This window comes from Amaranthus tricolor, chromosome 4, assembly GCF_026212465.1.
Source record: "Amaranthus tricolor cultivar Red isolate AtriRed21 chromosome 4, ASM2621246v1, whole genome shotgun sequence".
Classification (NCBI taxonomy): Eukaryota; Viridiplantae; Streptophyta; class Magnoliopsida; order Caryophyllales; family Amaranthaceae; genus Amaranthus; species Amaranthus tricolor.
In genome coordinates, this window is record NC_080050.1 from 30,407,297 (window position 1) to 30,428,959 (window position 21,663).

Below are 21,663 nucleotides of genomic sequence, written 5' to 3' on the forward strand. Positions count from 1 at the left end.
TCATTTAAAATCTTAAGTTAATAGTTGAGATTTTAATACATATTATTTGCATTATCACGTCCTCATATTAGACCCCTTGGCCTTTTTCATTTCTAACCTTAAATATTTAAGGTCAGTTTGGTAATCGGTTTTTAATAGTGGAAATGAGAATGATTTGTAATGTAAATTTTCATGATATTTATCATGTCATTTCCGATAAAAGTTCGATTATAAAAAAGTTTTTTTCACAATTTCCTTTACTACCTAGCTAATACTCCTATAATATTTTCAAATGGTATTGCATTTGAATAAATTTTATGAAGAAAATGAGATTGTTGAAGTAGAATATGTAACGCCCCTGAATTTCCGACCCCTTAACGAAACCAAAACCGTAAAGGACGGGAGAAAATTCGGGTGTTACATAAAAGAAAAGGAAAAGAATATGGATAAATGTTAAATATTAACTTTAAAAAAGTGAGTGGGAATTTCGGCAGCATCTCTTCTAAAAATCGAACATGTGGTAAAGCAATTAGCACAATAAAAACACTAAACATAATCCAAGGCATCATTGCCTTTAAAATCTCACACCACGGAGGAATGATTCGTCGCTGGCTTCTCAAATCAACATGCCAAACATGGATCGTGGTTCCATTGTTGACGCTTGCGTTTTAAAATGACTTAACTAGAATTAAATAATATTAGCACTTGTGTTAAGAATGGTTTTAATTTGATGTTACTAAATCATTGGATCGTAATAAGCATTTGATGAAAAGAGTTTTGAAATTTGGACGTGTTTTAATACAAACAATTATGTTATAGTTGTTAGTTCTAAGTTTCGCATCTTAGGTCAAAAGGTGATTGAATCTCACTTGTTTGCGAAGGAATAATTGTAATGCATAATCTCAAGTGTTGCGTTATTTTGTTAGCTTTGTGTTGTTGTACTTTAGTATAGTGTTAGGATTGTCAATGTAACAGTCATATGGTTGCAATAACGGTGTTTTAGTTAGTTAGAGGTAGTGTTGTGATGGAAATGTTATGGTGTAAATTGGATATTGTGAAATTAGTGTTGGTGTCACAACTTTATCAAACTGTATGATACATGACTGTTTTGCTATTGATATTGGAAATTACGGTGATGTAGGTGTGTTCATCAGTTATTTTTCATCTTGCATTTTTTTATTTATACATGAAATGTCATATTTGTTGATCATCACTGTTATTATTACCCTATTAGTACCATTAGTACCGTCGTTATATATGTACATGATGCATTACTTTAGTCATATATGAGTTCGTGATCTTAATTGATGTAAATTCTCTACTTTCAACATATCTAGTCGTATGGTAAAAGAATAGCTGAAAAATGTTGGTGACCTTTGACATTGCCCTTCATGATTCTAAATCATCTTCATATTGTCGTAATTAGAATTTGATATTATGATGAATAATGGATGTTATTATTGAACAATTACGATATGTGTATTAGTATAGTAGCTGTGAACGTATAATTATTAACTACAGTAACTTGCTAAAATGTGGTATATATAATTGGATTATATACTTGAAACATGTATTATGTTATGAGTTATTAATTTGAATTTTTAATCTACTAATCAAGTCATGATGTATGATTTAATATGTTATGAAATGATTTGATCATACATGATTAATGAAAAGAGGATTTCATGTTAAGTAAAAGGTTAGGATTATGTTATGATAAGTAAAGTTAGCGGTGAATCGATTTGGGAGTTGATAACCAACCAGTTTGTAAGATTCATGTATCCTTAGGTCTAGGGTGTCTAATTGTAATACGAGTTAAGTGTTGAGCAACTTCGCGCACTTTACTTTTAGGACTTTGTTGTTTTGATATTTTACCCCCATTTATGGTTTAAATTATAATAGTTAAACCTTTCATACATTACAAGATTATTACAAAGTACGACCTTAGGTGGTCACGTAGAAGTGGAAAAGTTATTTAAAGAATTACATTAGATAACAGGACATTTCATGTTGTTACGAGCTCAAGTGATACACTTTTTATAAGCCATATGTGCTAGATCCTTTACTTTTGTAAACATTGAGGAGAGTTGTCTTACTAAGAAAACATATTGAGACCTAGATACTAAGGTGTGTAGTACTGAGATCAGAGATATTAAATAATTAGAGTTCCATGGTCTAACCACACTATCCCTACCTATGTTTCGAGGTTAGTGAGTTACGGGGTCATAACTAAGTTTTAAGGGGGGCTAGAATGTGATAGAATTTCATGCGTTTACACGCATTTTCTCCTGCGCTTTCACGCATTTTGACGTCTATGATAACAAACTATTACAAACTTACATGCTTTTGATTGATTGTTTAACCAATTTGTGTGATATCTACATGCTTTTGATTGATTGATTGACTCAATTGGTGTGATATTTACATGCTTTTGATTAGTTGTTGAGCCAATTTAGGTGATTATAAATACTCGAAATGAGATATGTATGAATATTCTGATAGATTGAGTATCCTTTTGTTAATAGTGTCAATAAAGTCACGATCCTTGAGGCAATTCTGGAGCTTAAAATAGTTAAAACACCTTCTTGAGTTATTAGAAATACAAATTTTCATGAATTGTTCTCTTGTTACTCTAGTTTCGAGGACGAAATTCCTTTTAAAGGGGTAGTCTGTAATACCCCGAGATTTTCTGACGTCATTAATTAATATTTAATAACTTTTGGGGATTTTATAATTATGTTAAATTAAGTTAGAAGTAGTTTTAATAAATTCCTTTCATATACAAATTTAAATAGTAATATATATTTATATTAAAAATACAATTACGATTTTTAAATAAAGAGGTTCGAATCAAAATAATTATTTTATTAAAATGTGTGAGCACACGAAGGTGAGTTTCTTAGTTGGGCCTCGCAAGAAGATGAACCTAGGTAAACAAATAAATAAATAAGTGTATAAATAAAATAATAGGATGAGTTAGGGTTTTAAGTGGGTATTACTCCTTCCCTCACTCAATTCACACATCTCACCTCCCTACCCTTCTTCTCTTCTTCTCCCTCACTCCTCACAGTAGCAGCAGCCCAGCCACACCACAGGCCACGCAAGCCTCCCCACGAACACCACCATCAGCCGGCAGCCAGCCACGTAGCATCAGCCTCCCCCACCAGCAGCTAGGTTGCGTTGTGCAGCCAATGCACAACAGTTTGGTTGCGTTGTGCAGCCTGTGGACAGCAGCTAGGCTGCGTTAGGCCCTTCAACCACCACGACAGCCTCGGTTCACCACCACCACAACCTTCACTTACCCTCTTCACCATTTTTGCTAGTTTTAACATTGTGAGCCATCTCCTCTTTTCTCTAATTTATTTTCTAGATTTTAATTGGAGTTTTATTAAATGTATTAAGTTTGATGTTGGTTATGTTAATTTCATTGAATCTTTTTGTGGGTAAGAATTTGATTGATGAATTAAACATGTTTATGATTTAGGGTTTGAAGTGTGATTTGAAATTATGGGTGATGTGTTGGTTTTGTATTAGTTTCTTTGAATCTTAGTATGGGTACTAATTAAATATGTTATCTTTGAACACGAAATGACTAGGGTTTGGATTTAGAAATGAAATCACTAATGATGTGTGTTTTATGCTATATTTTGGGTGGTGTGGTGATTGATTAAATAACCTTAAAAGTTGTTTTGAAACTTAGTCGATTGATTGTTGTTGTGATAATTAGTAATGGTGATGATTGTAGTTGATTATGGAAGTGATTTTGGTTGTTAAATTGGGAATAATAGTTGCTAATTGTTGTGCTTTGATTGTTGTGAATTACAAATACCCTTATTAGGTTGTATGGAAGTCATAATGCATAATGTTAGTAAGCCAAGAGCATAATGTCAACTTATCGTCGATGGTTGCTAAAGTTACTTGTCGTGTTTTGATTATAATTCTTTCTAACTTTGGAGCTTCTTTTGCATTGCATTGCATTGGGGGAGAGTGATGAGGGCGAAGCATAACCTGTGTCATACCGTTATCTTTCAATTTTGTAACTCTTGTTATCTTTTGTAAACTTTGGTTGTATATGTTCTGTTATGAGGCCTCGTGTCCTCCCTTGTATATTTGTATTTCCGCTGCGTAGTTTATAACTCTGTATGGTTTGAAGGAATTAAGTCATTTTAAAACGCAAGCGTCGACACTGGAACCACGATCCATGTTTGGCATGTTGATTTGAGAAGCCGGCGACGAATCATTCCACCGTGGTGTGAGATTTTAAAGGCAATGATGCCTTAGATTATGTTTAATGTTTTTATTGTGCTAATTGCTTTACCACATGTTCAATTTTTAGAAGAGATACTGCCGAAATTCCCACTCACTTTTTTAAAGTTAATATTTAACATTTATCCATATTCTTTTCCTTTTCTTTTATGTAACACCCGAATTTCCTCCCATCCTTTACGGTTTTGATTTCGTTAAGGGGTCGGAAATTCAAGGGTGTTACAAAATAAGCATGAACATTAAACTTGTCAAGAGATATTTCTACTAAAATTACACCAACAATCTTTTACCATCTCGCTATTTGATACCAATTACTAAACAGACAGTTAGTGTTATATAAGAAATTCAAACTTATACTTAAACTTTTGATAATTGACATACTTTATTATCCCCCTAGCTCTACTCTATCTTAATTACATGCATAATTACAATTCTATAGTATAAAACTTCCATCACGGTTGTACCAGATAAGTAAGGTTAACTATTTAATAGTAATAATAACAGAATCTAATTACAACTGTCGGTTAAAGCATATTCTATGATAAGCACAAGATTTGTAATCTATACCAGTTCCTCTGTTCTGGCCATTTTGACCCATTTTCTTTTAATACGAAAATTTAAAAAATTAAGTAAAATACATTTAAATATTTAAGTATTTAGAAATAAGCGAGAAAACATATAAAGTAAAATTGATATGATTATATCTAAAAATAAAAACGAAGCAAATTCATAAAACGAGCTAAAATGAAAAATGATACAAATTAAGTGGGATAGATGTGTATTGATTAACAACTAATTATTTAATTACATGTTCCCCTTTTCTTGTGAAGTTATTTTACAACTTTGATTGATTAAAATATGGTTAAAATTAGTGCTTACTGGGGATGTTAATTAGAGTATTTTTATTTTAATATAAGTAGACCGTTGATAAGGACCTTAGATTTGACCTTTATAGAAATTGAAATTTAGTGATGTGATCATATAATTTTTTTCCCACTTGAATTAATTTGGCATGGGGACTTAGTTGTGATCCTTTTGACCAATTATCATTTTAAAAAACCCAAAAGGGAATCTAGAACTACTTATATATACAATATCATCAATCGATTTTTAAAAAAAAAAAAAAAAACATCTTATTATGTTGAATATTTAAAGTACGTTGAGAAAGTTTTCTAATGCTACGAACATTTGAATCATTTTAGAGTTCGTTTGAGCAGTAGTGCGTTCGTTTGAACAAGCTTAGTGTCGTTTGAGAAATACTTGATTTGTGAGGCAATATGTTCTCGGTAATATTTTAGATGGTGTCCACGTTCGAGCACTATATGCCCTCGTTCACATGCTTTAATGTGTCCTAGGATTTTACAAGGCACATATTAGAGATGGTTAGCATTTATCTCTTAGAAAAAGCATGTAATTAATGACGCATTTATCTCTATAGAAAAAGTTTACGTTCAAGTTCTACTTACTTTTTCAATCACAAGATTCAACCAAATTAAAAACTTCACAAATTCTTTGCCTGTATTTTTTATTTTCTCATATTTTATAAACACAAGATCATTCATATCACATTCCATACTAACAACGTAAGAGTGGAAAGTTTTATCTCATTGTTTGCTTCATCACCATCCCAAGCAGTATTGTGATCAAACTAACTTGAAAATGGTCAATGTTTGAAAATGTAATTAAATCAACTCAATAACCAAACTATAAGCAAAACTAGTAAAAACTAGTCCAAAATATATAAAGAGTATAGAACATATCATGGTGTTTCAATTATCATTTTAAACGATAATCTTAAAGAAATTATTAGTTAAAACTATTTGATGATATACATGATATAATTAAATAGTTCATTGACAACTTACCTAAAAAAATATTTTTAAGTGTACTTAGATTCCCATTTATTGACAACTTAACGAAAACAATACTCCATTTTACAATGTACTAGTACTTGAATATTAACACTTCTCACGTAACTCATGAGGGATTGGTTTGGTGGCATGGTGCTTACTAAAGCATAGACTACTAATTAATTTTTAAAAGGAAAAAATTACCTAAAATAATCTAATATTTTATTGATTTTTCTATAAGATTATAATAATTTCAACTTTTGATTACATATGAATAATTTTAATTTTAAGGTCAATTACCCAAAAACATTGTTGTCCAAATGATCACTGCTTTTTATAGATTACTTGCTATATAAAAAATAATAAAATTAAAAATCAAAAATATTAAAATTTAAAAGTTAAAATCAAAAAAATAAACTTACTTGATTTCTCTTTCTCCTTTTTTTTTTAAAGTTTTTATAATTCAATTTTATATTTTCGTTTTTATTTTTTTATGCAAAATGACTTTTTTATAGATTAGAGGTTATCTTGGTGCATTCTTATACTGAAATTAAATTTTATAATAATTAGAATAAATATACTTTTTTAGGTAAGATTCGAAATTCAATTTCTATTTTTCCTTTTTTTTTAATACCCTGCCCTAAAAGCAAAATTTAAAAAAATATTTGTCAAATTAAAGTCTCCAAATGTGTGAAGTATGTTGTCTTGTTTGACTTTGATTATATGGAATCATGAATTGGTAATAGGCTAATAGCCTAGCTAAATAGAAGTGTTTGCTATTCGATCTTGTAAAATCTTTTCTCCTATTTTATAAGAATATTCATCATCTATTTTAAGCAAAAAAATCCCTAATTAGACTTGTCAAACAAAGTCAATGATTAACTTCTACCAAAATAATTTTAGTTCCATGCTATTCTTTGATTGGTTTACTTTCTAGTTAGGTTGAATGTTAAATGAATGTTTGACAATTTGTGGTTGACTCTTGATTGGTTTTATTGATTTGGTTGATCACTTGGTAAGATTGACTTTTTTAGACTTTATATCACAATTATAAAAGTTTAAATGAGCCAAAAAGCTAAAATTTAATGAAATAAGTTGTCAAATTATTTTTTTTTAACTTAAAGTTAAAATTTTCAATTTATTTGAAAATCATTTATAAGCAGATTTTTAGCTATTTAACTGACTAGTTGATTAAAAGTCATTAAAAGTTAAATTATATTCAAATCGAAAAACCTAATAAAACGAAGTGAATATAAATCATTTTAGCATACTAATACTATGTTGCAATGGACAATTAACAAAGAGAAATATTATATTATTTTTTTAAAAAATTGGATACTTGGTAATAAATAAAGAAAAAATAAATTAAAAGATGAAATTAAAAACGAATTAAAATATATAGATTAAACTCAAATTAGTAGAAAATTATCCAAAAAATAGAATTAATGCTATTAGTTGAATTATTTTCTTAACATAAAGAGTGTAAAACAAGACAACAAGATGTCTATAGACTTAAGCTATAAAAGTCTCGTCAATTTAAACTGATAGTTAAAATCTCAAAATATTTAATACTCCAATTATAAAAAAAACAAAACTTCAACTATAAGAGGAATCACAGATGCAAAGCAGGCTCTAATAATGAAGGTTGGAAGTTGACTTTCGTCTAGTTAGTGGCAACCCTGTTTTCGATCTTTGTTTTTCCATCTTCTTAATATGTTGAGAATCTGCTGTACTGTTTCATTTCTTGTTTGGAAAATTGGAAACATGTTTAACTTGTCGGCAATTGTAAGGTGAGTTTATAGATAACATCGTTACAAAGTCTATTTCACTCATTTTACATCATTTCAAATTATAATATGACAAAAAAATTTTAGTTTTCAGCTAAATGATACAAAATAAATGAGACGGAAGTTCTGAATTTGACAAGATACAATGTTTCTTCCAATTAATCTTGTTTGGAAAATTGAAAACATAATCAAGTTCTCGCCAATTGTAAGGTAAGTATATAGATAATATCATTACAAGTCCATTTCGCTCATTTTGCATCATTTCGAATTATAATACGATGAAAAAATATTCGATTTTTTAGCTAAATAATGCAAAATGAATAAAACAGAAATTCTGAATTTGACAAGATACAATGTTTCTTCTAATTAATCTTGTTTTTGGAAATATGATCGAATTGTCGCCAATTGTAAGGTTAGTTTATAGATAATATTGTTATATGTTTGTTCCATTAATTTTACATTATTTTAAATTTTAATAATACGACAAAACTTTTTGATTTTCATCTAAATAATGCAAAATAAAAAAGAGGGGAATTATGAATTTGACAAGATACAATGTTTCTTGCCATTAATCTTAATTACATGAAATAATATTAAGTGGCTTTGTAGATCTAACCAAGAATCTTATCAATGAAGAAGAAGAAGCAGCTAAGTATGATCATTTGTATAATAATCAAATTAATATTTGTATGTATAAAAATAGTACATATTATATATTAAATAAATAAATGTCTCATTAATAGACACACATTTAGCCATAGGAATTAGGACACATACACATGGTTCTGTCAATTACACAGTATTGTTTATCATTTTTGTCCATTTTTGAAATATTTTATTTCAATTATTAGGATTTTGTTACATGTTTATCTTTATCCATACAACAATGAAATATGGAGTATAACGCTTAATTCTAGATTTTGTGTTTGAGATTCTTGATGATAATTTTTTTAAAAAAGTTACTAATTTAATTATGTTAAAAAGTTAATTTTTTAAAAATTATTTGTTATTTTAAAAAAATTTATAAAGTCTTATCTTATTAGAAGTAATTATCAAATTCTCCAAGCAAAATATTGAATTCTATTCTCATCTAGTCATCTATTACCTTATTGTTTGACAAAATTGATTTTCTTTTCCATAGTTGAATTTGTAATAAGAAATTTACATTTGTTTTAAATATCTTGGATTCTTGGTTATTAGGCTCTATCAAAAAAAATTTCTAGATGTGCTTTTGGGCAACTAACATATTTACATGCGTAAAAATTTCTAATTAATAACCGTGATTTATAAATCATTATAAAAGGACAAAAAGAATAATATTAAAATAAACAAAATCAAAAAACATAAATTAAAATAACAAAACTCTCACCCTATGACATCCTATCACATAAGGGTGATTTACTAACATCACAAAAGGACAAAAAGAATAATATTAAAATAAACAAAATCAAAAAAGATAAATTAAAATAACCGTTATTTACTAAGACTTTCTTTCATATGAATAGGATGATTTATTAACCTTACAAATAACCATTATTTTAATTTGATGGATGAATTTTTTTAAAAAAAATATGTAATTGATGATTAATTGTAATGGATCCAAACCCAAACTATTGGATCTCCAAAAAGACTAGGCTTAAACCTATTAATATTTTTGGACTTAGATCCCATCATCCAAAATCAGAATCATTATTCTTGAAAAATTAGACCCAAATAAAATTAGAGTTAAGTCTAAGGCTGGTTTACATCCGTGACCACCTTTTGTCACATACATGGATCTATTATGTCGGTGATTTTTAGACTGTGAGTCATTATAGTAACAAGCGATTCTTACAGACTTATAGTGGCTTGAGTCACTTTTGCTAAATGGTCCGAGCCCCTCAGGCAAAATCCCCTAAGAGCCAGCAAGTTCACAAAGCAACAACAATGTTTTTGGCTTGAACCATTTAGGCGGGTTGGCCCCAACCACTTGAGCAGTACTAATCACAGGCATCTCAATATCTTATCCTACAAATTTATTTGTAAAGTCTTGTCTAACGGACTTAAATGTATTCTCCCGATGGTCAATGATGATAATCATAATGCCTTTGTGAAAGACTTATATCTAGCCATGTCTTGATTGTAGCTAAGGTTTTTCACTTTAATGAAGAATATCCACGCTTTTGATTCATGATTTATCTGTGGATTTTTTATGGCCGTATTTTTCTTTATGAGTATGAGTTATCAGTGCCCTTTTCTCCCTAAACCTTAATCATAATTCATAGTTTATCATATAAACCGAATACACTGAATATAATAATGACGATATATAACCAAGCAAAGAAGACTCGTACTATAGCTCTTAAGATTGACATGAGTAAAGCATATAACGAAATGAAATGAGATTTTTTTGCTTGTGTGATGTCCAAGAAGGATTTCCCTAATCATAGGATTGATATAATTATGAAATGTGTTACTAAAGTCTCATACTCCTTCCTTGTAAATGGCTAACCAATTGGCAACGTCACTCCTTAATCCTTATAGGGATCTTAGACAAAACGACCCATATCTCACCATATCTCTTATTTCAAATTACAATTATTTAATATCATATGTTTAATAATATCATCAAATAAGTCGATAATACCAATTATCATTTCAATTAATTAGTTCAAAATAAGAGTCCATGATGCCAAACCCTATAAATTCAATTTTGTATATGCTAATATTCATTCATAATCTTCTTTAAATTATCTGAATATAAATTTTATTAATAGTATATTATAAATTTCAATAATTTTAATTCATCATATCATCATCCCACTCACAAAATCTACAATACAAGTCCAGTAAAGATGAAAGACATAAAATTATAACCTAATCAAGATTCAAAATAACCTGCATTTTTTTAATTATAGTTATAATTATAATTGAATAAAGTATTGGATAATTTATTAAATTAGAGATTAAAATATTTTTGTAAAATGTAGGCACTTATTGACGCACAGCAGCTGGGAAATCAAAGCGACAATGCCTGGAAAGTGTCAAAATAAATGTGACGAGAAGGGCCTCTAAAAATGACTTTCATTTAAGCCATCTCCTCTTCTCTCCCTTCTCAATTATTCTTATTTTTTTAAAATAAATTAATATTGTAAGAAGCTCGGTAAGCATAATTGTTGACTGAATTAACAACAACCGGCCAGTTAGCTTCTATAAAATTTCTATTGCTACAACCATTTTTGGCAAATTCAAGAGTTTTTTAAGAGTATTAATTTTACTCTTCTCTTGGTACATGCAGCGAATTCAATTAAACCCTAGAAATTGATTTTAAACCCTAATTTATTTGATATACAATGAAAAAATAATAACATAATCAAATCATTCAATTACCTGATCTCTTGGTTTGATTTTTTTGAATTTTGGACATAGAAGTAAACAAATCAATCGAATATAAAACCCTAGAAATTGATTTTAAAAAATATAGAAATGAGGAAGCCATCAGAGACCAAAATATCATCCACAAAAGCATTTACGCTTAATACGGTCCGCATCATGGTTCGATCCATAAGGATCGCATCATTTGAACTCCCTTTCTATGAATTACTCTAATAAAGATTTATTAATTTTGAAAAAAAAGCAAGAGCTCAGAGAATAAATGGGTAAAAGAAAGTTTATCAGCACAGCAAATCAGAGTGGTGCATGACAATCTTTGATCTCATCACAGCTCCAATTAAATCATCTACATTACATTTAAAAAAATCATGAACACAGAAAATAATTTTAAGACGTGAAGAGATTGAACGAGAAAGATTGTGAGAATGAGTATTAGGATTTACCAATGAACGGTTTTCAGAATATAAGGGTGGGTTAGGGGTGTGAAAAACCCTAATTTTGTGCCAAATGTGCCGTCAGATCTTGGATTTTGAAGATGTTAAATTTGGGCCTACTTATGTTTTGAAATTAGGTTATGAAAAAATAGCCCAATAATATTCTTTTGACTTGATCAATGTGCCCTACTAATATGCTTGGTTTAAGTGTGAATTAGTATGACCGTCTAACAATAAGATATGTTCATTAAGAAGCCGAAACTATAAAAAAATTAATATTTAAATTTTTAATTTTACCATTTAAAATTACATGTAAAACATTAAACAGTTAAAACTAAGTATTTTAAGTACAAAAGTTGATGTTTTAACAAAAATTATTGTATGAGAGTCTCTTTGTGTGACGTGTCTTATATATATAGGTTAAATTGTCAAACTAATGCAAAATAAATATGAGTTTTTTGTTTTGATGTCGTCTCACCAAAAGACATCACTTACAAGACTAGCCAATGTTTTAATTAATTGAGTTGAGTTATTAGCTCAATTTAGAATTGTTATCATTTGTGTTAGTTAAAAATTTGTGTTTTAAGTTTATTTTACTTAAATTTCAAAAATACCAAAGAATTTTATAATAGAGGTGAGAGGTCTATGGGAACTCTACAAGTAAATAGGAAAAGGGTTTTTAATATTTTATTCGTGAGTAGTGAATACATGTTTGAATATGTAATGTAACTTTTGTTTTTGCTTATGGTTTGATACAGAGTCAAATCAAAACTAGTTAAATTTGATTTTTGATTATTCAATCTAGATTTGTATCAGATTTTTATAAAACCAAATTAAACTGAATTACACTTTAAAAAATCAAATTACTTTATTATATATAAAAATTATAACAATTAACTAAATATATAATATGATTAATTATTCACAAGTCTCTTAGACATTAATACTGGTACTGATTAATGCCAAAGGTATTACAAATCATGTATTTGTTGATTGTTATAGTTTTTCCTTGTTACATCATTGTAAATTCATCTTTTAAGTTAAATTAAAATCGAGTACAATTATACAAGATTAGATAACTGTCGAATTAAGTCTCTTACATGGAAGTCGCTATCTGCGGCTTTCACGAGTAGTTACTTGTGGGATCATACACAAGTCTAACCTCTGGCCCATAGTCACTTGAAAGTTGAAACTATGAGCAATCGTACAAGCACACTGCCTTTACAAGGTCCCGTCTGATTAGTACCCTGCCCAGTAAATATGCATTTGCAGCAAAATTTTGCCCATATTAACAATACAGGCATTAAAAACCCGAAAATTTCGAAGAGAACTCAGCTCAGCTACAACTACATACATATAAGTTACGCAAAGTTGCAAACGCGTTTTCAGGTTCGAGTTTCCCCATGTAACGATCCACTATCAAAATTTGTTTCTCATTAACAAGGAGACATATGCATCCAAATTGACGGGATTTTTGTATATGTACAAGTTAAATAAGCTAAAACATCTAACCGCTTGTTGTTCAAAGTAAATCATTTTGCAATTCTACTGTATCAAATTAGCTCTCGCTTCCAACCTGTGAACATCACAAAGGGTCTCGGTTAGGAACAACGAAAAAAAAAAAAAAAACGATGGTAAAACACACCTGTGGAATATGCGGGTTTTCGATCCTCATTGCTAAATAGAGTAACGTAAATATCAGCATTTTCGGAGTAGTTGGTGGGTTATTGATATTGGGAAGACGAGGGTTTATATTTTCCATGTTGTCTCGATCTCCAAGCCAAACCGCTGTCACTAACACTTCCTTCAGGTAGATCATCGTGGAAATCTAAGAAATCTTTCGACCATGAATTTAATGGTATCAGACTATCATCTTTAGAGCTCTTCTTCAGCTCTATTTTTCTTACGTTTTCCGATATCTCTTGGAAGGTTTTGTTAATTTTCGCAAATCCTCGTTCAACGGGTTCAACCACGTGGGAAACGGTGAACTTCATGTCATCCACCATCTACACGGTTCAAGAGAGATGGGTTATCTTCGGATGGTCATTAGACGCACAAAATAAAATGATGAAGAGCAAAATGCCCAAGTTTTTGAACTCACAATTTCTCCACTACCGACTACTACATCACGAACGGATTGTGGAAAATTTAACCTCTTTTCTTTCTCATCATGCCGAGACAAGCGCATCTTTGTAATTCTGGTACCGTCTCTAACCTCTTCTGGGTCTGGTTCGGAACCTAGAGCAGCGTAGTCATCCATCACTGCAACATTTCTAACACACCTTTCTCCAAGTTTGTAAGGTACAGCAGGAAAGACATAAAGATGAACGACAGCAGCAACCCCCATCTGTCACAATAGTCAATCACGGTGATTTGCAAATCACCACAAAAAGACAAAGAAAATAAATAAAATATGAAAAGATAAAATATAATCCCAAAATTTCTCCCCTATCAAATCATGCCACCTAAGGGTGATTTATCAAGTTAGACAAATAACCGTGATTTACCTAGACAAACTCGTAAAGAGCTACATGAAGGTACTCTCTACGCAAATTCTTGTGTGAGACAATCTCACCGTGAGATGCTATCTACCCATAGGTTTAACCGAACTAATACAATTATTAACATGTGGGCTCCTTATTTTGAGGTTGTCTCACTGAGAGACAGTCTTTCGCAAGTGTAGCTCTTTAGCAAATAGTCCAAAATGTCATCATCCAATAATAAGTTCACAAGCAATAAAGAAGCCCAAAGTTCATCAAACCAATATACAAGCACTAATAAATAAGTCTAATAAGCTTTAGAAAAGAATTAAATGGCTAACCTCAATACATATTATATAGTCCTGAATACGCGTCTTCAATTCCTGAGCCAAGGAACCCCTGAAGGCTCCTATAGAGAAAAGAAAGGCAACAGCGATTCCTTGCCACCAAGTCAAAAATACTATTGACTTGAAAGTAAGAAATTTGGCCAACGGTTTGATTGGCTCGAGCTTTTCTTTGGTGACTGAATAGAATTGAACAAGGCAATATAAAGCCCACGTCTGACTGAAGTTAAGAACAGCTGCCAAATAGGGATATCTGCAAAAACATTTCAGGAACCGTAATCAAGCACATGAAAAAGCCATAACACTCAAATCCCTGAAAGCAAAGCACATATAAGTTACCTCATCAATTCTCTTATTCGGTAAAGCCAGCAGGTCATATAGATCTAATTGCCAAATCAATGGCTTGAAATAAATTAAAAAACGAAATTTGCACAAATACATACTAGGTTTTAAAAGAAAACATAAAATTTTCAGTACCATATCATAGAGAGTAAAGTAGAAAGAGAACGGAATGTAACTCGAAACAAGGGCTGAGGACAAGAAAGCTCCAGTCCTGAAGAAACTCGAAACAAGACAGCAAATCTTACCCATAATTCCACTGGAACTTCCCTTCCCCATACACGCCACAAGCTTCCAAAAGGATTGCTATAAGTGCACATATCAACTTCAGTATCATCTGACAAGTGAATAACACAGTCAAATTTCATATTCCAACATGCCAATAAAACTCATTGAAGACCATAGACAAAAAATGCTAAAAATAGCGTAACACTTACCTGACATCTAATACATGTAAAATCCACAAAGTTTTAATACCATTTTAAGATGCAAATAATAATTTGCAGACAAAAGAAATTGGGCTTTCTTTTCATGTAATATAAAAACAAAGGAGCTGAAGTTAAAAAATAAATTTAGTATTTTTCCCTAAATAATGTACTTACATATTGAACTATGCCGATTTTCACAGCTTGATAGAAATCTTTCCCAAGATACCACTCCCTCATGAAGTAATTTAGAGGGAATGGATGCTCTACAACACCATAACTATAAGCTTCTTCCAAAAGGGGTGCCTCAGAATTTATCACACTTTGACTTTCCATATATTCAATAGTCTTCTCCTCTCCGCCTGAAAAAAATGAAATTTCATTAGAACCCATTAACTATATTGTACTCCTTATATTCGGATTTATAAGGGCCGCAAATACATACAGGTACCTCAGTATTGAGAGCATTATAAGTATAAATAAAAAAAAAACCCAATATGATGAACATAGTAATCAACAGGTTTCTTTTAGGTTGTTAGAGCTTAAATTAGAAAATACATTGCCGTTGCAGAAGTTACATGTGGCCCACAATACACGGCACAACCATTTTTTATCCGACTCGAAATTAACCCGAAACGCGACCAAATTTAGTGGGTCATAACCTGGAAATTTTTGTTCGTAATCCAGACATCTGACCCGAAAACATAAAATAAGTGGGAACCTTTTTTATTTTGTCAATTTTTCAGTTCCACCACATCTTCATTTTTGTCGAAACTCACTATATTTCTAATCTTTTTTAAAAAAATTGAGACTTCGAGTCATATATTTTTTGAAGCATCAAAAGCGGTATATTAGTCCATTTTATTATAAGATAAAATATACAAAAACAAAACAATGCATAAAGTCTAATGATAAAAAAAACTAAACCCATGACTTGTAAGGCCGACTCAAACCCGGTGAAATCAAAAATGACCTAACCAAGAAAGACCCAGCTTAAGAAAACATGTCTTGAAACCCGCTTGCCCAACCACTTTTCGGGGCATCTTTCCTCAAAGGGAAACCAAAATAAGAAAACAGACTGGAAAAAAAAAAAAAAAAAAAGAACGCCAACTAAAAATTAGAATTGATCAACATTTAACATTTACAATATAAAAGAAGGAAAAAAATCAAGTTGATATCGGTTTGCATTCGTGCTGCTAAGAATCAGCCTAAAATCCTTGTCGAAGTGGAACCCAACACAATTATCTTGATTCCAACGAAAACATAAAGATTTAGTATGACAAAATTTCCCATTTCTTGTCTTAGAATCAGAATTGATGTTTTGGATCAAGATAAAAAAAATAAAAAAATTTACTATACAAGACTGTGGGTCAACACATCAAATAAAAGCGATTCAAAATGCCAACCCAAATTTACAATTTTCATATAAATTTGTATGAAGTTGTATAATTTTGGCTATAACCTCACACTCTCTTTAATTCTCGTGCACACATTTAACTTTTTTAATTTCATCCATACATTTCGAATATTTGGTCAATTCTACCTAAAACCAAACAACAAAATTAATAAAGTAACTTTTACTCATACAGAGGATTTACAGTAACTTACTAACTTCAACTAGGAATATCTCAAGCCGGAAATGAATTAATAGCACTAACAAGCTAAATTTGAAGAAAACTTGGTCGGTTAAAGATAACAATTGTGCAAATACCTAAACAAGCAATCAGATATCTCTCAAAGCAGTACAATGCAAATGCTTCATAGCAGTCGCGTATCACTTCACAGTTAAAAGCAGCTTTTGAATCCAACAGCGACAAAAACTGTATTTAAGAAACACATGAAAACAACCCGGCGATCAGCCATCACAGCTCTGAAAATCAGCAAATGGAACTTTATAATTACCACAAAAATCAGCAGTCATCTATAATTGGCCAAAAATTAACCCATGAACAATGGAGAAAAGAACTTAGATACACACCAAAGAGAAAATTAGCAATGTAAAGAACAGCAAATAAATGTTTGCCAAGCTTGATATAGATATAGATACCATTCAAAAAGCTATGAAGGAATTCAAACAAATAATGAAATCAAATGATAGATCATACATATATAAAATGGTTATAAGAAACTCAAAATCAGGCAATATTAAAGATTTGCAATAATAGAATATCTATAATCAAAATGCAATAACAATGCCAAACCCTTTAAACCATATGATGGAATGAGCTACATAAACCAATAATCTTGTCCCACTAATTGTCCACGTAAATTCTCATCCCTCAATACATTTGTATCTCTTGTCATATGGACTTATAGGATTAAATCTTTCACAACCTTACTTTCTCTTGCCATCCAAATGATTGTTTTCTCCCTCAACCTCTTTTAAAATCTCCCTAATACAACCAAACCTTTCAATGGGGCTTGTTTCCAGCCTTCACCGCACATGCCAAAACAAATAGAAACAATTTTCCTTCATCATATCTAATCAACTTACAATCTCTTCCTTGTGTCCTCCTTTGCAATTTTACCTTTCAATGTATATCTGTTTTTCTACCTTACTAAATCTCTACTTGGTTCCTTGTACCAAAATGAAATTTTAAATACTTTGTCTTACTTCGATATGGTTTAAATCTTTTTGATTACAACTCGTACCAACATTATTGAAAGTCCATAGTGCAAGAGTTGTGCTTTTAATAGTCGCACTGAGCAGTAACAGTAATAATAGTAACAATGATGCGTAATAGGGGACTCGTACTACCAAACATCGCCTAAGACTATGAGATATCCCTTAATGGGCTTAAAACACAATTTTTCACACTTTTGAAATGGCTTAATATAAATTTGGTAGATTAAAAAGACCTTCATAACCCAGCTATTACGATATATTGCTGCCTTGTTTTTGCACTATGATTTCAACTTAGCGGCATAGTACTGACAAATGCTAACGTCGTGTTTCAGCCCATATGTAACTTTACATTACCCAATGCCTACCACGGTTTTTAAAAAGCGCCATATTTTTTCTTGTATTGACCAGTTCAATACTACCACTATACCACTACTACACCATGAATATTCAAGGTTTTTGAAGCTTTTGGCTTAAATGACGATCATAATCTTAGATTTGTCCCAAAGTAGAGGGATTCTTGAGAAAAGTTGTAGATGAGTGAGTCATGGCTTGACTTCTAAATACTTTGGACTTTATTATTTTAAGAATTTAATCTAGTTCCACCTTTTTTTGGAGGCTTCATGTGGTCTATTATATTTCTCAATGCTGCTCTTATTCATGCAAATGAAAATAATACCTATACAACATTACTCAATGCCAACAAATGATTCTAGCCCAGGGTCAAATTTAAACAAGCATACCCATGTAATAAATATGAATTTTCTATAATAACTAGAAGCTATTTACCACTAGACAGGGAAAGCATTAATAAGATCGACATTTTTGATTACCTAGCTAATTTTCACTATGTTCTTAGTTTAGTTATTTATACGAATAAGGTAGTAAACTAGTTAATTAAACAAGAAGCACCTACAAGCTGATGGGTACTTTACTTTTATATTCCAATTTTGCAATAAACATTAGTTCTCCATTTCCCAGAAAAGGACTTGGGAATCAAATTGGTGCTCTCTTTGTTACAACTTATGATTACAAACGACATTTTAGCTTTTAGATTTCCAAGACAAATCATTCTTTTAAGATTAATCACATCATTTGTTCCCCAAAAAATCACAACACTTAATGTGTCTCTTAATTGCCAAAGAATCTTAGTCAAAGGGGTGAGGAGTTTGATGATTCATTCGAAAACCTAACACATTCAAATATATCAATAGCCCAAGATCAAAATCAAACTAAAACCCATAAGTCAAAAAGTGAAAGGCATTAAGGAGGCCTTTTTAGCGTATATTAGTACATTTAACAAATTAGCATGCAAAAGGATGAAGCAATACCAGATCAAGAATATCTTACCGATTCTAAAGCATAAACAGGAACCATTAGTATGAGCCCTATTAAAAATTTCTGCTCCTGAAATTCAGTCAAATGAAGTAAAGAGGGATAAATTAGAGCCAAGGTCAGCATAATAGAAACTATTAAACGAGCAATATTCTTATGTGCATTTCTTCTTTTTTTCTACCACATTAAACATGTGAATACTGTTGAAGTTTTCAGCCACACATCAGAATATAATATAACATGACCAAAAAAAATAACATAAGAATTCCAAGACTAAAACTCAAACTACCCAAGGATGAACACGAACGAACCTCTGGCTGATTGTACGCAGCTAAGTGCTCGAAGATAAGATACATTGACAATATTAGAGCAGTAATCACAAATATGCTTGCAGTAGTGATACTCCAGTTGTGTAAAGATGATGAACTGCTAGCCATTTCAAGAAACCATTCTTTACCAGAGCTACCAACAGACTCCCTCGCCTTTAAAAGAAGGATGAAAATGTAAACCGCCCACATCCATCCCATTCCAAAGACAGTAAAATCAATTCAATTCTGCTTCGATTAAAGATGTTCTCAAGCTCAATGTGATCAACAGCAAGTGTTACTATGTGCCGCAACACACATGGATAATTTTTAAATGCAAAGTCGACATAATGCTCTAAAATTAGCTTTCGGGTACGTAAGGCAGATATGTGTTCCGAATCAGGACCACTACAAGACCCAAGCTGAAAGTTCACAAAGCCACTAGTAAACAGGAAACCTAACAACAAAATTCAGCAATAGGATCAGCAATTAAATCAAAGCCACATATCCACTTGGTGGTAATTACAAGATGGCAACAAGCAGCCAATTTTATAAGCAACAAGTGTCACATCGCAATGGGCAAAAAAGTTACAATGCATAGATATAAAATCATAGAGCTCAAAACCGAACTAAATCAGAGAAGTAAACAAATGGATTGTGATCCATGATTCATGGCATGGTTAAAATTCCAGACCAGACATGATTAAACACACCTATGCACCTAGAACACTGAAAACCCAAAGCAGCCTCTACTAAATGAAGTTCTCTTGAAAGCTAAATAATTTTGTACTAGTCACACAACTTCCCTCCCCTGTTTAAGCAGCCAGCAAGCAACTAATGTCATTCCAAAGCAGTTAATAGGCCTCTTCATTTTTCCTCACATACCCATCAAAGATACCTGCCACTCGAACAAGTGTCACACACTAGGGTACATCATCCTAGACTCGAAAAAAGAATATTTCTTTAAATAATGGAGTCCACACCAGAACATGTACCCATGTAGGATATGAGTATCTTGTATATGTAGCATAGTTCCATAGTGTTTTACTATCCTAAATTGTAAGCCCTAATTTTCATTTAAATTTCTACATTGTTACTTAGAGATCAATCATTTCCTCTTCTTATCTATATGAAATTGCAAATGATGATTGGGGTCGGTCAAATCGAAAACAACCTCAAGGTAAGAATGCAGACATCCAACCACCAACCCTGTCAACATTTGGCATTGGAGTAATGGCATATTATTGAAGTTTTTACTTAAAGATCATGACTACTATCATCTCAACTACCCAGCACCTAAATTTTTTACAAGAAAAAAAAGCCAAACTAAGTTCATAATCAGAATACACACAAATGGAATAAAGGACACTCTTTAACTTCAATAACCCAAAATAGAAATCTAACTCAAATTAGGTTTACAGTCCTTACTTAACCCAAGTCCCAATCTTCAACTACCACAAACAACCCACAATCCCAAACTTACCCACACAAAAAACCCACCTCATTTCAACAAAACAAATCCCATTCATATAACCCACAAATCACAATAGTCATTCAAATACAAAAAAAAAAAAATAAAACCACCAAAACAAGAACAAAAATGCATAAATTTGACAATAACAAAGGTAGCAATATAAGAAAATCAATGAATTTACAAATCAAAAATGAACAAAAAAGTTTGAATTCGAACCTGGGTAATCCGAAACTTATTGGGTTGGAAGAAAATGAGTTGACAAGAAAAGGGTTGGATCCAGAATGGGGAGAAGAGAAAAGAGAAAGGAGTTTACGAAGGAACCAAGAAAGGATTTAGTCGTTAATATGAAGGAAAGTCGGGTAAGTAAAGAAGGAAAAGACGTGTATGAAAATAAGAGTTGCTTGGGCAATTGGACATCGAACTATTTATGGGTCTCAATTCAACTTTTTGTATTCATCTAATAGCCTCAACTTCTACCTACGAGTCTTCATGAAAATGACAAAATTGTGAAAATATTTCCATGCGAAAAATGACAAATGGAAAATAATATTTATAAATTTATATATAATAAAATATAAAATTAAAAAAAATGTATTAACGTATTTTTATTTTTGATTAATGTATACAAGTTGTTTAGCGATTGAATGTTG

At 31.1% G+C, this 21,663-nt stretch overlaps 1 protein-coding gene and 2 non-coding genes across 4 annotated transcripts; all 3 read right to left on the reverse strand.

Moving 5' to 3' along the window:
- Window positions 1–11,008: 11,008 nt before the first annotated feature.
- On the reverse strand, window positions 11,009–11,097 carry LOC130811989 (small nucleolar RNA snoR109). Its single transcript, XR_009041597.1, has one exon. It is a non-coding gene; the product is annotated as a small nucleolar RNA snoR109 (small nucleolar RNA).
- A 404-nt stretch (window positions 11,098–11,501) lies between these two features.
- Window positions 11,502–11,588, reverse strand: LOC130811977 (small nucleolar RNA Z221/R21b). The gene has a single exon (XR_009041587.1). It is a non-coding gene; the product is annotated as a small nucleolar RNA Z221/R21b (small nucleolar RNA).
- A 998-nt stretch (window positions 11,589–12,586) lies between these two features.
- Window positions 12,587–21,421, reverse strand: LOC130810176 (protein LAZ1 homolog 1). Of its 2 annotated transcripts, XR_009040998.1 has the most exons (10): window positions 21,230–21,421; window positions 19,546–19,996; window positions 19,250–19,306; window positions 16,988–17,096; window positions 15,454–15,638; window positions 15,100–15,188; window positions 14,510–14,765; window positions 13,790–14,035; window positions 13,334–13,694; window positions 12,590–13,264 (listed from the first exon to the last, which is right to left on the reverse strand). XR_009040998.1 is itself a non-coding variant. In XM_057676138.1 (9 exons), the coding sequence occupies exons 2-9, from the start codon at window positions 19,759–19,761 to the stop codon at window positions 13,413–13,415; spliced, it is 1,440 nt and encodes a 479-aa protein (XP_057532121.1). In that variant the 5' UTR covers window positions 19,762–19,996; window positions 21,230–21,421; the 3' UTR covers window positions 12,587–13,412. The 2 variants fall into 2 exon arrangements, 1 of the variants encoding a protein (XP_057532121.1); XM_057676138.1 differs by having other exon boundaries at window positions 12,587–13,694.
- Between the last annotated feature and the right edge of the window lie 242 nt (window positions 21,422–21,663).

What these genes read in the sequence shown, in the direction of transcription:
- LOC130810176 (XM_057676138.1), bottom strand. Translation starts at nt 19,761, where the DNA reads ATGGGATGGATGTGGGCGGTTTACATTTTCATCCTTCTTTTAAAGGCG. An exon ending in AAATCGGCATAGTTCAATAT is followed by an intron (nt 15,189 to 15,453) that starts GTAAGTACATTA and finishes TTCACTTGTCAG; the next exon opens with ATGATACTGAAGTTGATATG. An exon ending in AAGTTCCAGTGGAATTATGG is followed by an intron (nt 14,766 to 15,099) that starts GTAAGATTTGCT and finishes ATGTTTTTGCAG; the next exon opens with ATATCCCTATTTGGCAGCTG.